The sequence below is a fragment of the Malaclemys terrapin genome, chromosome 9 (genome assembly GCF_027887155.1).
Source record: "Malaclemys terrapin pileata isolate rMalTer1 chromosome 9, rMalTer1.hap1, whole genome shotgun sequence".
Lineage (NCBI taxonomy): Eukaryota > Metazoa > Chordata > Testudines > Emydidae > Malaclemys > Malaclemys terrapin.
In genome coordinates this window covers 89965349-89983815 of record NC_071513.1, presented here as the reverse complement: position 1 = coordinate 89983815, position 18467 = coordinate 89965349, and the positions used below count along the sequence as shown (strand labels likewise).

The following is an 18467-nucleotide window of genomic DNA, read 5'->3' as shown; positions in this document are numbered from 1 at the left end:
TTATTATTTTTTAGTTGCTGTTTTCAGTTGTGGCTCACTCATTTTGACCTTGATTTAGCAAAGCACTTAAGAATGTGCTTAACAGTAGGCATGAGTAGTCCCATTGAAGACAGTGGAATTACTCACATGTTTAAAGATAAGACCATGCTTAAGTGTTTTGCTGGATTAGAGCCTTTGTCATCTGGTTTTCCTGATGTGCGCCTACTTGACAGCTCCTATTGCTATCATAATTAAAACACTTGCTCATTCACTCACTTACTATCCACCCATGCATTTCCATTGATTTTTCACTCATTCACACCTACAAAATATTCTTTTTCATTCAGGCATCTTTTCTTATTTATTCATAAATACATTTATTTCTTCACATGTTCTTTGTGGTGTTACATGTGTCCATCTATTAAATATTGAGAGGGTGGTGTTGTGTTTCAAACTGGTATCCTTAGAAATATTAAACAGATGAGGATTTACACCAAAAAGAGCATCAAAGGTGAAAAACTAAGAATGGAAGTCAAGTCAAACATCTATGTTTACCAGTACACATAAGGAAAATAAATAAGCCCTCTATGCTCATATGATGGTGGAGGAGGGAAGATAATTTAGAGAAGGTTTATTAGATAAATAATGTTCCTAAGCTTATTTAGACTTGAAACAAATGGTGAAAATACATAAGGGAAACACTGTGACAAGCTTCATTACCTTTTAAAGATTATGTGTAAGAGAGGCAGATTTATAAATCACTGTTCAGCCAGCTGGGAACTTCCCCAATGAGCTTGTGAAAAATATTTGACTTGAACCAGAATTGTGTTTAATTTCTTTGGATTGTACAAGATTAGATTTCAATATACATAACAAAATAAGATGTCCCACCTCTGTCCCCGCCCCAGCTTCCTATTCTCTGACCAGCTGTTTTTCAGTAGGCGTCTCTTGTATCCATCACAGCTTGAGTTCTAATGGGCCAGCAATTTAACTGTATCTGGTCCAAAGTACATTTCCAAAGAGGATTAGTGCTACTGTAATTAGGGCTGTCAAGTGATTTTAAAAAATGAATCGCGCTGTTAAACAATAATAGAATACCATTTATTTAAATATTTTTGGATGTTTTCTACATTTTCAAATATATTCATTTCAGTCACAACACCGAATACAAAGTGTACAGTGCTCACTTTATATTTATTTTTTATTACAAATATTTGCACTGTAAAAAACAAAAGAAATAGTATTTTTCGGTTCACATAATACAAGTACTGTAGTGCAATCTCTTTATCATGAAAGTTGAACTTACAAATGTAGAATTATGTACCAAAAAAAACTCCATTCAAAAATAAAACAACGTAAAACTTTAGAGCCTACAAGTCCACTCAGTCCCACTTCAGCCAATTGCTCAGACAAACAAGTTTAGTTACAATTTGCTGCCCGCTTCTTGTTTACAATGTCACCTGAAAGTGAGAACAGGTATTGGCATGTCACTTTTGTAGCAGGAGTCGCAAGATATTTACATGCCAGATGTGCTAAAGATTCATATGTCCTTTGATGCTTCAGCCATCATTCTAGAGGACATGCGTCCATGCTGATGACAGGTTCTGCTCAATAACGAAAAAAATCTACATTTGTAAGTTACACTTTCACAAGAAAGAGATTCCACTACAGTACTTGTATGAGGTGAATTGAAAAATACTATTTCTTTTGTTTATCATTTTTACAGTGCAAATATTTGAAATAAAAATAATATAAAGTGAGCACTATACACTTCGTTTCCTGTGTTGTAATAGAAATCAATATGTTTGAAAATGTAGAAAAACATCCAAAAATATTTAATAAATGTCAATTGGTGTTCTACTGTTTAACAGTCCAATTAATCGTGATTAATTTTTTTGAGTTAATGGCGTGAGTTAACTGCGATTAATCGACAATCCTAACTGTAATGTGAACAAGATTATGTATTATTTGCTTCTAATCTTTTATTCTGATATATTCAGACATGTATTATTTATACCGTGGACTTTGTCTAAATTCTTTCCCTCTTCCCTGCCCACAAATATTTGGAAACTATATGCATTTTTCTTACAGACCTTTTATGTGGAAAAGGACTATTATCTGTCTGTATGACCGTGCTTAATATTCCTGAAGCCAGAACGGGGGCATCAGACTCCTTCCATGGGGAGGGCTGAATTCTATTTTTAATTTATAATCTGTGGGCCAGAGTATACGTTTAGGACTGTATACTGCCATCAGTGGAACTCCTTGATGTGAATGGAAGGTTTGCACCAAGAGCAAGTGTAGAAAATGACCTTTATATATAGAACTAAACTTTTAGGACTGAGGAGGGCCACCAATGATCATTATTTATTATGTATTCAGGACTACCAGTGTTCCTTCCTTTTTGTTTCTCTATCTTCTCTATCCTCCTGTTTGTTTGTTTGTTTTGTTCTTTCTCTCTTCTCCATCCTCAACTCAGTCTGTCTTCCTTCTGGATTTTCATCTCTGCTACAACTCTCAATTCTACCCTCATGATCTTCACTCTCACCATCTACTAAAATGATCAGTTGTGAAATAGCTAATACTGACATTTAAAGCATCATCCTCATTAGGCTTTAGACATAACACCCCAGTGAGATTAATGGTGCAGGAGAATTTCAGAGGCTTTGTTTCAGACTGTCACCCGACTGAGGAAAACACTACTGTAGTTATTGTTTCATATGCATTTGGAAGATAATATTAATCCTAGTCCCCTGTTAGTTTAGGCAGGGACAAGGCCCGTGGATGGAAGCAAGGTGTCTCTTGACAGCTTGGCGTTGAACTCCCATATCTGCTGACTGTCAGTAAATCAGTAAATCACTTCAATTTACATTATAGTTTTGGAGAAAATCATTTATAAAAACTTTAGCTGATAAACTTGGCATGTTCTCTTGAAATCCTTGTTTTGCTTACTGTAGTATGCAGCTGTATGAGAAGGAAAGCACTCTGGTGTTTGCACATAACTTTGAAGATCTTGTACATTAAAGACTCCAAACTGAAGTGATTCTTCCTCTCAGTTCAGAAATACTAATTGTAAAATATAACTTCCCCTATGAACATGAAGCCTTTTTTATGGGATACTTTGAATCTCTGTATGTTTAATGAAAAGGTATAATTTGTAAACTCTACCTAAAATTGTATCCAAAAAAATGACATTAAAAGAATATTAAGTTTGAAAAGTCAAATACTCAAAAGTTAGAAAATGGCAGAATTAAGGTTGCCTGTGCCACCTTTAATTTGACCCCCTTGTGTGATAGTCTTTAATGGAATGATCTCACATTTTTCCCATAGGACCCCGCCTTTTCTATGCATCCTGAACGCCAGCAGGGCGAGCATTGTGAGCACAGGAGAGATAGTTATCCTGCTCTCTGTTCTTGTGCCCGGTGCCCCAACAGCTGGGAGGAGAAATTGATGGGAAGGTCTCACTCAGACGCTGCAGACCCAGGATGGAGCATGCTCAGTACAGACAGAATCTTCAGAGAATTTAGCTGCCTAACTCTAACAAATCTCCACTGGTCATGTGCGAACTGCAATTTTCAGAGATTTATAACTTGACCAAATTTGGGTGGATTTTCATGAGGATGGTAAAAGTCATGTCCCTCATTCCTGGGTGACCTCGCCTCCAAATTTCAAGTACTTCTGGTCCAAAGCGTGGAGTTGCTAGAACTTCTCAATGAAACAGTTGTAAGATTTTCTTTTAACATGGGCAAAACATTGCATTTTCCCTTAAACTCATTCTGAGAAATAGGTGAACAGTGTTTGCTGAAAGTTTCCAAAAACATTCGGTCTGAGGCAGACATGCCTGGCACATTAAATTTCAGCTGAAACAATTAGTTTGGCAAAGTTATAAACAAATGAAAATAGGGATCTTATAATGTAAAGTGTTGCGACTTCAATCCATGTCCTCTTTACTGAGATTGCCATTCTGTTTTATTGCTTAAATCTAGTGGTAATCTTTAAATATATATAATAAAACATGGAAGACTAGAGAGATTAGAGATGGGGAGGGCCAGTTAAGTTCTCGGGACCACCTGTCTGTGAAGAGAATGGTACACATGTCTTAGAATTTGGCTCATATTACAAATGCTGTGGTTTTGTTCTCATTATTACTATGTCATCAGAATCCAATCATAGATAGATGGGGCTGAGAGGTGTCTGTAGTGTGGAAAATTGAATTATATTATTAACAGGTGATAATATATTTTTAAAAATCAATTGTTTGTCAAGATTACGTTCATGTATCTGTTTTGGGGTGTTATGGTAGAATGGAAATCTTTCTTAAAGCAATGATCTGTTCAATGCAGATTTACCAAGTGGAGAACATGTGTGAGGAAGAGATGCCAGAGGAGTCTGAATGCGTCCGTATGGTTAGAACCCCTACCCCACCAACCTTGTCTCCACCAGTCATAACCTTAGGGAATGGCGAGGAGCTTGCTTCAGAGGCGCCGTTGTCAGGTGAGCGCAAATGCAGAGACTGGTGGAATTAGGTCAGCTTTTCTGCCTGAATCTCTTTCTGATCAGATACTTTTCCTTGAAATGTTTAAAGCAAAAGTATGTGACTTTCACCTGTTTTTATGGTTTAATGGGATAGTTCTCCAAGTTAATGAAGCTTCATGAAATATACTAGAAAGCAGGATGGTAGAATGATGTATTCAGTTATAAAGAAATGTATGAACAATTATTTAATATTAAGAAAGCTATTTATATAGTGAGAATATGTTTTTTTATTAATTTTAATTGATTTTTATATTAAAAACAAACCAAGATAAATGACTTGCAGCTTGTATATCATTTGACCTCTTGGACACAAGGTCTTTGTGGCAGTGACTCTGCTTCCATATGTGTTTGTATAGCACCTAGCAAATGGAACACCTATCTTGATTGGGGCCCACAGGCACTACCACAATTAATTAATAACAGTAGCAATTTTCATTGGTTTGTGAACTGCCCCCAAAACACTGCAGCCCTTATCATACAAGCTGATCTTCTTACAGGATCAAGGTCTCTAGTTGGAAAATGCAAACACTTTTATTCCAAATACAGAGTAAATTAAAAATCCAAATATATATCACACATTTACAATTCTGTTTAACATCAAGTTATTCTACTATTTTAATTAAGTCCTCTTAGGAGATTTGTATCAGTCCAATCAGCTTCTTGGGCTGGAAAGATTAGAGGAAGTATCTGGCAAGAGAACCATTACCCCTCTGAATTTATAAGGGAGTTAGGAAGTGAGAGTGACAACAAGTAAAGAGGGACCAGGCATGGAAGGACAAAGGAAACAGCAATATACTTGTGGTTTTTCAGTTTAAGGCATATGCACACCTTGTTGGTTTTGAGTTAGTTTTGGGGTTTTTTATATAAAATAAGAGTTAGGAAGTGAATATTCTTGATGCACTGTAACAAATAATTAACCTGCTGAGATGAAGATTAGAATAATAATAGTGGATTTATTTATATACCATAAGCATGCATGACATCTTACACAGCCATTAGGAGAGACAGACCAACATTTTCAAATCTGGGTGCCTACAGTTGGGCTCCTGTATCCATATTTAGGCACCTAAATAGAAGTGGCCTGACTTTCTAATGTGTTTATGAATTTGCAGCTCAGGGGGAACAAGGTTTGCTCACCACGACTGGAAATCAGGCCATTTCTATTGAAGTGCTTTAATATGGTTTTAGGAGCCCAGCTTTAGACGCCCAAGTTTTAAATGTTGGTCTCTGTTCTTGCCTTGTGGATTTACAATCTAGATGGATGGCTAAGGGCTATCTGATACACATATTTGAAAAATGTTTGTTGCAGACAAGGGTGAGTATAGCTAGGAGATACTGAACAAAAGGAAATTTAGGTTGAATCTCAGGAAAAATGTCCTAATAGTGCAGGCTATTAGGATAACTTTCCTTTCCTTGGAAGACTGTTCCATGGAAAGTAAAGTTGTCCTATCATTGGTATAATTTAAAGTTTATAATATAAATTATAGGAGAAAAAAATCTTCATTGACAAGACCATGAATGCAGTAATGTAGGTGTTTTCCATCTCTGCTTTCTATAACTCTGTGAAAATATCTGGACACACCGATTAAAAGTATAATATATTATTTTTAATTATTTTTTTCAGAACAAGTGGGACTTCCTGCAATGGCATCATCAGTCAGTGCCTCAGTAATTAAATCTCCATCAGACCCTTCACATGCCTCTATTCCACCACCACCTCTTTTGCTTCCAGCAGCTGCCACAAGGAGTAACATCACATCAATGCCTAATAGCATCCCTAGCCTAGAAAACAGACCTCCACAGGCTATCGTTAAACCACAGATCTTGACCCATGTTATTGAGGGCTTTGTGATTCAGGAGGGTTTAGAGCCATTTCCTGTAAGTGTAAAAGTTAAAAGCTATTAACATATGTTTTAAAAGGCAAACAAATCTGGTTTAGTTATTTGTGGCTATTATGTAGTTAAGTTCTTTATATTCTGAATAACTTTTCAGAATTTTGGGATTGACCTTCTTTTCCTTCTGTTTTATAGCCAATTTGTTACAGCATATTTTATATATGCATATGTTATATGCATATTTACATGTATTACAGCATATGTGAATCGGGTTTATCTTAAGTGTATAGTTCAGATTCATGCTGCTTTTTTCATCCAGGTGTATAATTGAATGGCAGGTTACTAGTTTTTAATAGAACCATAGCAGAGAATTTTTCTGGAGGGGGGGAGGGAAAGGGCTATTAAAAAGTATATATGTTTTTTTTTTTTTGTGAGGAGATGTGTATAGTGAGATGAAATTGTTTTAGTATTATTGTTTCTAATATTTAGTTTTACTTTTATCCATCTTATAGAAAAATTACTCAGTGTAGATATCTGAGATGGTGCTCTGCATCTACTATGACTTTGGTGTTAAGATGTGTTGGACAAACTTTGATCCCATTGAAGTCACTGACAAAACACTGACAGGAGTTGGCCCTGTAAGAGCAGATTGTTGCTAACCAATGGAAACTTTTAAAGCCAGAAATGGCCAGTTGCAGACTACTGGGTCTGTAGTTTTGAAAAGTGTGATGTTTTCTGCATTGCTAATCACTTTACTGGATAACTTTCATGCTCTCATTCACCTTCCTCATCTCCCTTTGCTTACTATAGTGTCTTCCTGTGTTAAATCTAGTTTTGATTGTAAGATCTGAAGGGCGGGAATCTATCATTTTATTTGTCTATAAAATGATGTGTGCATGTTTGGCTCTATGTATCATAACAATAAACAGGATAAAGAATGCAAACACTGTTGTAGTGGCACAGCTACAATTGCTAAATACCAAGTGCCATTTTTTCTAATTGTTGTTTCATACTGCTCTGCTTTTATTATAACAGGTAAGTCGTTCATCTCTGCTGGTTGAGCAACCTGCAAAAAAAAGGCTCCTAATCGAGGGTCAGGTCATGAGTGTCATGTGTGTTGAGTCAGAGCTGCAGAACAATACAAAACATGCAGAGAACTCCTCAGACACAGAGATAGAGGACATAATTACTGAAGGTTTGTAGATTTAATTTAATACACATTACTCCAGTCAATGCTATGGCACAGACTGTGTAGTCTGTACATCTGGACTGTTTCTCTATCTTAGATCCTTTCGACACTATATCTAGTGATGATATTTGAAATTATTTTCAAACAGTTATAGCCAAACACAGATTATAATGGTGTTCAGTATGGATGCACACTGTTTTATAAAAACTATGCCATTGACTTACCTAAGTAGTATAGCATAACTTGGGCTAGCATGGTTCTCAAAAAAGAAACAATGCTGACAATAGGTCCATTGCAAAACAGTTACAGACAATTTTGTTAGAACCCTGGTTATCAAACATTTTTTTAATATGGATTATTTTACTACCATGGTTCACAGATTCAAAGGCCAGACGGGACCACTGTGGTCATCTAGTCTGACCTTCATAACACAAGCCATAAAACTTCTACAAAATAACCGCTATTTGAATTAGAGCATATCTTTTAGAAAAACATTCTCCATCGCTGGCAAATTTTAAATCAAGACTGAATCTACTACAGCCCTGGTTAAATTACTCTGATGATTAATAACCCTCACTGTTAAAAATTGCTGCCTTATTTCTGGTCTGAATTTGTATAGCTTCAACTTCCCACCATTGGATCCTGTTACACCTATGTCTGCTACACTGAGGATCCCATTATCAAATATTTGTTGCCCATGGTAGGTATTTGTAGCCTGTGATTAAGTCAGCCTTGAGCCTTCTCTTTGTTAGATTCCAGGTGTTCAGTCTATTTAGTTTATCACTGAGGCATGTTTTCCAATCCTTTAACCAATCTTGTCGCTCTTCTCTGAACCCTCTCCAATTTATCAACATTCTGTCTTCAAGCCTTAGTATGGATAGCATCATAGATGATAAGAGAGAAGAGATTTAGACCTCCTAGTCCAGGCGCCAGTCAATGGTGTATTATTCTCTGCCTTGCATTTTCTAATATATTTTCAGTCTAATTTTAAAGTCCCAAATTCCACCATCTCCTCTTGGGGTCTCTTCCACAGTCTAATACAGCTGACGCTGTCAGGAAGTTGTTTTTGGTACTCAGCCTATGATTTTCTTAATTTTCCAGCTCAGCTTCTAGTTTATACCTCCTTGTACCATAATTCTTTTCTGTCCTGCAATATCCGTATATTGCTACCTTGTCCTCTCCTCTGCCCCAAATGAGTTGTTAGTTAGCCAAGCTGTACATATTTTTCTAATCTCTCCTCATAAGGGCGTCAGAGAACTCTATAGCAATTAGAATGGTTCATATCTGTGGTTCTCCCACTAGTGAAACCGATATAGAAGTGATGGGAAAACATATTGTATTTATAGTATATCTCAATGTCAAACAAGCTCAAAATTCAACTTATTTAATTATTAACTTCTGGAACATTGTTTTTACTATCATGGTTTGCCACTGCTTAAGAGAGGAGAATTGCAGGTGTTTGGGGAGGGAAAAAGCATAGTGTTTCTAACAGTTCTGAAGCTAAGAAGAATATTTGTTGATGGTGATATAATAATAGAAAATTTAATCACTACTGGATTTTTATTTAAAGCTGAGATTCAGGTTACAGCTCAAATGATATTTGGGGCCAGATGCCTTGAGAATTTACATCCAATTTGAACCTCATCTTAGTAGTTCATTTCAGTAACACATTGGAACAGACACACATTGATAACTTATTTATCTTGGAAACACTTTATTGAAATGAGATATAGTAGTTTGCAGTCCTATTGCAAGTCAAAACACATGAGATGGTATCTACAAATTAAATACAAAATTTATTCTAAGCTTCCAGTTCAGGGTTTTCTGACTTGTTTTAGTTTGAGAGCTCACAATTGCTGATATGGCTCATAAAAGTCCTCCAAAACCTTTTTGCATTTTTCAAGGACAGCCTTAACTTACTAATTTCCTGATGTTTGAGGACTTCACTTTGAAACCTTAACATTCTTTTAATGCTGTTTTTTAAATTACATTTCCTACATATTTTAAAAATAAAAATTAAAAAACACAGAAATTTCACCATGTTCAGCTATTTGGTAGTCATCAATGGAACATTCTGTACTCTATAATGTGTACAACCAATGAGATTTGAGCCCCTGGCCTTTCTGTATCGTATGTAGGCAAGATTCTTCAGAGTCCTGTCTTTTTCCCTGAGAAAGTGACTTAACTCCTTGGCTTGCATGTTGCTTAACCTTTGAGGGATATGGAGTATGGTAAAGGAAAAGATAATTGACAGAATATTTTACAAAAGCTTTTAGAAATATCTATCATTGTTTTATTGTCTTCATAATTGTGAATGGTGCCGATGTCTCTCAGTGAGAGCTGCATTTTACTGATTCTTCCGGTAGGAAGTACAGTCTGATGACATGGACGCATAAGAGAGACAGGAGGCTTTCAAAGTTGTTGTATATGTGGTAAGTTCTGTTATTTTTGACTTTTTTTGTTAATTTAACAATACTGTATACAATACCCTTCTAGACAAATAAATGACAAAACTTACCTTGCAACAGCTTTGTAAATCTCCTACCTCATGTTTGTGTGGAGAGCTCTACTTCTTGATTTATATTAAGCTATTAGACTATCAAGATGGCAATTACCTGACTCATTGGTAATTACCGGTACTAATTTTTTACTTCATGTGAGATATTTTTAAAATATTCATGACTTTTACTTTCTTTTGATGTATGCTTTAGCGTGTTTGCAGTTTCTGTGGAGTAATTTGCAAGTCATCTTAAATTTGGTAGTTACACTGAATACTGTCTGTTTCATTTTTCACAGGACTCTCTCTAGGGTTCTTTGTGTACTAACAATAAGTAAGGCTAAGATTTTGTCACGGATATTTTTAGTAAAAGGTCACGGGCAAAAGAGAAAAATTCATGGAAGCCATGACTTGTCTGTGATTTTACGAAAAATATCTGGGACAAAATGGGGATCTGCGGGTCCGCACCCTGCCTGAAGCAGGGCAGCTGCGCAGGGGCTAGGAGCCTCCTGCAGCAGCTGGGGGCTGAGGGATATCCCTGCCACCTGCAGCTCCAGGGGTCCCCCGCTGCCTGTGGGGACCAGGAGCTGCGGGGTACCCCCACCGCTTGCAGCTCCAGGGGCTTGCTGCAGCCGGGAGCTCAAGGGTTCCCCTTGCAGCTGGGAGCTCTGGGTTCCCCCCACCGCCTGCCAGAGCTGTGGGGCTGCCAGAGGTGGCAGGGGTACCCCACAACTCCCAGTCCACGGGAAGTGGGGGACTCTTCAGCTCCCGGCCGCTGAAGTCACGGAGGTTGCTGGAAGTCATGGATTCCGTGACTAAATCTTAGCCTTAACAATAACATTTGTTCCTGAGCAGATGTCAAGCAGACGGTTTACAGACGCCTCCCAGTTACGCAAACATGACTTTCGCAAATCCACACTTACGGAAAAAGTTCAATAAACTAGAAATAGTTTTGGGGGTTTTTTGGAGGGGGAGCGGGGGGGTTGCGTAATGGTCGGGTATATGTTTCCGACGTACGCAAAATTTGAGTTACGCAAGGTGTTCCGGAACGGAACACTTGCGTAAGTCGGGGAGCATCTGTATCTGTTTTACAGCACTGTTCAAACATTTGCATTGTTGTTTACCATTTGTAGTTTCATTTTTGACAGTTGGTTATTGTATCGTAAACATTCTGCAGTTATTCGGTTGATGAGCCAGGAAACGTTTACACAGCATTGAGAGCCATTCACAAACACCAAGATCAAATAATTTAATCCCTTTTCCCATCATTCAACAGCTAAGATGTGGGTAAAAAGAAGTGCTTCATATGCAAAAGAAGAGTTTCTTTTTTACCCATTTTCCCAGCAGTCGTCGTCTTTTTGCAGGGAGCGTGTAGATTGAATTGTATCAGTATATTCCTTTTTCCTGTAGGAAGAGAGATTGATTTTAAGGGTACATTTGCGTGGTTTTCATTACTTCAATTGCAAAGTTGATGAGATCTGATGCATTTTGCAGTTTTTAAGCAGATGAGATTGAGTTCCTTTCTCCATTGTTACTGCAGTTGTAATACTGTATGGGTTTATAAAACTGGTACATAACATGGTAATATTTTCATTCTTAAGATGAGTTTAGCTTTAATAATATATTAGGATCCTGGGACTTCAACGTTTCCTCCCCCACATTAATCTATTCAGCATTGTTTGATTTCTTCTTGTTGAAGTAGTGCTTACCAGTTTGCTATCCTATTGACAATGCAGCAGGGTGTTGGGCATGATTCTTGATGAGTAAATATAACCGAGTCAGAATATCAGAAGTTCAGATTCCTGATCTTTATGTTAAACTACCATACCAGAGTCTTTATTAGCTAGTATTCGAGTTCCATGAACAGTCTAGAACCAAAAAAATAGCAACCATGGTTGCAAACTAAGTGGAAATGTTGTGTCGCTAAATATGAATGAAAAGAGCAAGAAGTAAGATGTAGTCAGTGAATTGCCTGATTTGGGGGGAAAATAGCTAAATGCTGGGGCGGACGACCTAGAAACTAAAACAACCCCCCCCCCTTTATATGTTCACTTGCATTTTAAAATGAATTTGTTTTGAACATGCTTGCACCTGTTTTGTAAGCTGTTGAGCTTTACTCACATGAATGCATGCAGAATATAAATGCTAAATTTGGTCTCCTGATCATTAGCACCAGTAGTGCTATATTTCAATAACTGTGCATGAGGATAATTTGTCTGAGGGCAGACTGGAAGGGAGTGGGGGGGAAAAAAGCTGGTGGTACTCTTTCCGGCTCCACCCGTGTAAGATGCTGCTCACAGTACATTGTGCAGATGTTCAAAATATGACCGGGCATGCCATCTGTGCTTCTTGGTCTTGGCTCCTCTTCAGTGGGACTTGGAAACACCCATTTGCACAACACATGATCTACTGTGCTTCTCAGGCTTATTTTCCCCTCAATAAGGCTTGTGTGCCCTGCTGGGCTTCCTGAGCTTGGCTCCCCCTTTAGGGGCTCAGAGGCCCTGCTGTGCTCCCCTTCGGTTGGAAGTGGGAAGAAGGTACACCAAAATAAACTGTCGAAGTAGATTGTTCAGTTCTCCATAATATGATCAGCCCCTCTCCTTTCTTACATGCTCTGAAGTTAACGACAATGTGACATTTAGAATATTTTCACTGGCATCCAAGTTAGCATCCATTGAGATGAATGGGGCAGATCGCACCTCTAAAAGCAGTTTCCAATGCTGCAAAAGCAGGCAGATGTCACTGCATCATTAGTATGTCTGCACTACAAGGGCTACAGCTGCAGCAGCACTATAGTGTAGACACTTGCTACAGCAATGGAAGGGATTTTTTCATCACTTAAGTAAGCCCAGCCCCTTAAGAGGCAGTAGCTAGGTCGACCTAGCAATGTCTAAAGCATGACAGGTCCTCATCTTTGGAATTAGCTTCCCTCCTGGTTCCAGCAGAACCTGGATTTGTTAACTTTCCAGGCACGATTTAAAGTTTGATTTCTCTTATAATATTTTGGGGAGTTAAGTTTCCTAGGTGAGAGGGCTGGAAGCTGAAGGATAATTTCTGTGGGTTATATGATATGGTTAGGTACAATGCCTTAAGTTTTCTTGTGTGTCAGTAAATTGGAAAATTTGCTGTTGAAATTAATCAAAGTATAGTACTGGAAAATGTTTAAATTTTCAGCGGCTCTGACCAGTCCCTTTGTAACTAGGACCATACATTCACATATAATTATATCACTGAGTGTGGTGATCAGTGTGCATTAATAACTATGGTGATAGAATATGTGAAGTCATATTATTATTAAAACAGTAAATGAAGTATATTTTATATAAGATGGGAACACTGCTTAATACAGGAGAGAACAGGATTTCCCGAACCACTTGTCAGAGCACAAAGACAATCAAATGAGCTGACAAAGATTTGGTCACATATGTCACTACATTATGCAATCTGAAAAGGAAAAATAAGCTAAACATAGGCAATACATCTTACAGTAGCCTAATATTTCTAGGAATCCTGGCTTGGGCATGGCCTGTGGGGCTTAAAAAGGAAAATACCTTAATAATATTAATTCCCTGTAGGCTTATTCTCTTCTTAAATTGCTATCTGTTCTATAGATTAGATTCAGTGCTTCAGTGGCTTCCTCAATCCTCCACCTATTATAAGAGTTATTCTCATCCATTCGGGGAAGAGAAATAGTACTATGTAATGATGTGACATATTACAGCTAAGCGACAGAGCTTGACTTTTGAATATGGATTGTCAAATGCTCACAGTGAACTGTTTATGATCAGTTCATAGAAGGGGACAAAAAGGTTGATTAAATTTGAGGACATGAAATGAAACAAAACAAAAGAGGCTAAATTCGTTAGATAAATTAATTAACACTTCACTCTGGTCAAACAATGATTTGTATAATCTACTGGTTTGGCATCAATTGTCTGTTTAGTTTCCTAAAGGCATTCAGTTAAATGTATTGATATTGATATTTGAATTTTACTTTGTGCCTCCTTAAGAGATGAGAAATTAAATGGCATCATATTTAAATTGTTCAAACTGACTTCTTGTGTGTGTCACTCCTTTCTTTAGAGGGACTAGATGAAATGGAAAATGATCTCCTGAAGTGTGAGTTTTGTGGAAAAATGGGATATGCTAATAAGTTCCTACGGTCAAAGCGATTCTGCTCCATGTCCTGTGCCAAAAGGTATTCTGCATTATTATTATTAATGTATTTATTTATTAATCAGGATATAACACTAAAATTGTATATGGCCCTGAAAAATAGTTAAACCATCCATGCTAAATAACAAACAGGGTCTTTGCCCCAAAGATTTTACAATCTACAGTGATGAGGGGATACAGTGTAATATACTAAAAAGCAATTCAGAAAACAGAGTGATGTGTTCTGGCATAGCTGAAATGCTGCTCAGAATAGGTAGGGCTTTAGAGGTTTATTAGACTGAGTGGGAATAGTCTTTACTTACATACATAAAAGAGAAATAAAAAATGTAATGAGCAAGTATAGTTAAGTTGGTGTTTTCCAAAGCTGCTCTGATGTTCCAAATAAACAAAGCTGCACAGCAGTTACTTTGTTAATTAAGTAAACAGATGGTTTCAGGTCCTTCTCTGGTCTGATTATATTTGACTTTGTTTTTTTAAAAAAATCAAACTTTTATTTGTGAGCTCTTCAGTCAGTGCTGTTGGGGTAGAAATTTAATATTGAAGTGTACAGATACACTGTTACACTTAATTAGCTAGAGGTATTAATCTTTCAGTGGTCTTTTGCTGTGGAAGTTTTATCTTGTGTTTTTTTGCTGGTTTGAATGTTTAAAACCAGTTTTAATTTAAAATGAAAAAGCAAGCTAAATTCATTTTACTGTAAGTTTTCATAGAACTGCTTTCATTAATTCCAGAGCATAGAGAGGAAAGCATGATTTATCCACTGACAGAAAAGTATGTGTAATTTTTCTCCAATTTGATCTTCTTTTGAAATTGTTGAAGGCTGAATGAGATCATCATGAGTCAAAAAAGTCAGACCGTTTCTGTCACAAATTAGTTGTGTAAATAGATAGAATCCATTAAACTCAAGACTAGACATAGGTACTATAGATCCAAGGAGAGAGGAGATTTGGTGACTCTGCTTTTCCTAGAACTTAAACTCTTTTTGATTTCTATTGGATTCAGGATTCCAGGCACGGAGGAATCTAAATAGGGTTGCCAGGTGTCCGGTTTTCGACCAGAACAGCCAGTCGAAAAGACACCCTGACGGCTCCAGTCAGCACTGTTGACTGGGCTGTTAAAAGTCCAGTCAGCGGTGCTGCAGGGCTAAGACAGGCTAGTCCCTGCCTTGTGCTGGCACCGTGCTGCACACCAGAAGCAGCCAGCAGGTCTGGCTCCAAGGTTGGGGGGGCCCACAGGGCTCCGTGCACTGCTCTCACCCCAAGCACTGGCTCCGCACTCCCATTAGCCAGGAACTGCGCCCAATGGGAGCTGCGGGGGGGTGCCTGCGGGCAAGAGCCATGCTCGGAGCCTCCTGGCTCCCCAACCCAGGAGCCAGACCTGCTTGCCACTTCCAGGGTGCAGCGCGGAGCCAGGACAGGCAGGGAGCCTGCCTTAACCCCGCTGTGCCGCTGACCGGGAGCCACCCAAGGTAAGCTTGCACCCCCAACCCCGAGCCCCTGCCCCAGCCCTGATCCCCCTCCTGCCCTCCGAACCCCTCGATCCCAGCCCAGAGCACCCTCCTGTACCCCCCAAATCCCTCATCCCCAGAGACCGCACCCCCAGCTGGAACCCGCGCCCTTGCTCCAGCCCGGAGCCCCCTCCCACACTCCAAACCCCCCAGCCACTGCACGGAGCACCCTCCTGCACCCCAAATCCCTCATCCCTGGCTCCACACCCACACCTCCAGCCGGAGCCCTCACTCTTCATCCCCACTCCCAACCCCCTGCCTCAGCCCAGAGCTCCCTCCCGCACCCTGAACCCCTCATTTCTGGCCCCACCCTGGAACCCGCACCTCCAGTCCAGAGCCCGCTCCCGCACCCCAACCTCCTGCCCCTGTCTGGTGATAGTGAGGGTGGGGAGCGCAAGCAACAGAGGGAAGGGGAGGGGGTTGAGTGAGCAGGAGCAAGGCCTCAGAGAAAGTGCGGGGCATGGGCAGGGCCTCGGAGGAGGGGTGGGGCAAGAGGGTTCGGTTTTGTGTGAGTTGAAAGTTGGCAACCCTACATCTAAAGAACATGTGATTGTCAGATTAGAAAATATAGGACCAGATTCTCAGTCCATGTGAATTGACGTAGCTCAACTGAAATCAATGAAGCTGCACTGATTACACCATCTGAGAATCTGACCCATAATGTAGGGAACAATCCTTCACTTGTAAGGGAAATGTTAGATGATCTTAAATATCTTCCATTTCTAACTACAGATATTACAATATTGCAGGATTTTTTTGCATGATGCTAAGAATTTAAACTCCTTTTTGTGTAAAGAGCATTAAGAATTTAATGAAAATACTCAGAATTAAAATTTCCAGTTAATGATAATTTTTATAGTTGAGCTGAAAGTAGAAAAGTCCAGTCTCCATTATTTATCTACCCTCTGAAGCAATGGAACAAGGGTGAACCCTTTAGGTTAAATTTGAGAACTTGTTTTTTTAACCAAATTCAATGAGTTCACACATGTGATGTGGCAGGAAAAATGTCCCATGCACTTTTTGGGCTGTGTACACAGAGGAACAAGGCAGTAATGGACACTCTCAGCATCACATTATCAAAATGATACAGTATTGATACATTTGAGAGAAATGAGAGAAGAGCAACAAAAATTATTAAGGAGCTGGACCTTAATGATGAAATTTTAAAAGAGCTAAACATGTATAGCTTGGCTAACTAACCCATGATTATGAAGAGAATATAACTGTTACAGATATTTGAAGGCCAAAGAGGGAGAAAAATTATTTGATGTTCTTCAAGGAGGCATAGTTAGGGACCATGAGATTAAAGTAAAAAAGAAATCTTAAATGTCAAGGGAAGTAGTCTGACGGTGTGGTTTGTTAGTCTGTGGAATAGTCTCCCAACATGGTCTGAATGAAGCCCCAGTACTTGAGCTACTTAAAAATAGGTAGAATAAAGCACTGGAATATGTACTGTAGGGAATAGTCCTACACTGGATGGGAGATAGATTTTCCCATGTCTAATTTCAATCATTCTGTTTAGATTCTGTTAAAAGATTCATATGAACATGCACAAAAAGCTTCTGAGGTGAGCCCCTACTAAGCTTTTGCCAGTGAGGAAAAACAAAATTTCATAGCAAAGGTCTCCTTTTGAAATTATTTGTGCAGATACCCATTGTTAGGAGTGCCTTGCTTTGTCTTACAAGCCATTGAATCATTTCAGTAGAAACAAAACTAAGGGGCACGCGTACCCCAGACTTCCTCGAAATACAGCAGTATGGGTAAAAGGCCCTACTTCCTAATCATCCCTCTGTTCCTTTTTCTGCCATCAAGGGTTGCCATGGGTCCTCCACCTCTCTCTTTTGTCAGTTTAGGTCCTACTACTACCTTTGGTGTCTGCGTGAGGAGCGTATACACTATAACTCTACAGGCTGTTTGGGCTTTTACATCCCAAGCCAGAGGCAACGGAACTTGTAGGCTCAAAATCTGTTTAGTGGAGGAATATTTGTCAACCTCTTGATTCCGCTGACCTCAGATGATGCCTCATGATGAGGAGGCTCCAAAGCCTTCTGCTCCTCACCCTAGTGATTCAAGCAGTTGTGGCTATCTGCCTTTGTTGTTAAGGATCACAGATGTGTCCAAACAAGGATACAAGTGGCTCATAAGAATTCTGTCAGATCAGGTTTGAGTCACATCAGCAAGATAACATGCTGCTTCTTCAACCCTTTTGGGCTGAAGGATATATGTAGAAAAGTCTGTATTAAGTCCAGCTCAAATGCAACAATTTATAGGAGCTTCTTTGGACTCCAGAAGGATCCCTGCTTCTCTGGTTCAAGGCTGATTCTACGAAAGGTAGTTGTATCACAACTTCCCAGTAAGCATCTCTTTAGAGTGGTAGGACTGATGGCTTCATGTGCTTTCATAATGCCATTTATGAGACTTCTTATGCATCTGCTTTAGGGGTTTGGCTAAATTCTCTTTACAATCTAGTCATTCATAGTATGCATAGAATTCCATCTCTGGTCTCAACAGAGGTTGGAAAGTTTCTTTTGAAATCCAGAAAGCATTTCACTAGGCACTGTTATACTTCGAAGTGGAAATGTTTAAAAGAGTAGTCAAGTCCTAAAAATGTTGCTCCTGCTACTTGTCCAATCACAGTTACTTTTGGTTACCCTCTCTTTATGACGAAGATGGTATGATTTCTGGCTAAGGTACATCTGGCAGTCATTTAAGTTTACCATGCACCTGTGGGTTACTATACAAAGGGGT

The 18467-nt window shown here is 38.9% G+C and overlaps 1 protein-coding gene across 3 annotated transcripts in view; it reads left to right on the top strand.

Annotated features, from left to right (window-relative positions):
• Positions 1–18467, top strand: part of PHC3 (polyhomeotic homolog 3) — a 96104-nt gene that overhangs the window by 69566 nt on the left and 8071 nt on the right. For all 3 annotated transcript variants that reach the window (XM_054039586.1, XM_054039588.1, XM_054039587.1), the window contains 4 exons: positions 4323–4473; positions 6140–6393; positions 7386–7545; positions 14120–14234. In XM_054039586.1, the coding sequence (XP_053895561.1) occupies positions 4323–4473; positions 6140–6393; positions 7386–7545; positions 14120–14234 (680 nt within the window). The remainder of the gene's footprint in view (positions 1–4322; positions 4474–6139; positions 6394–7385; positions 7546–14119; positions 14235–18467) is intronic.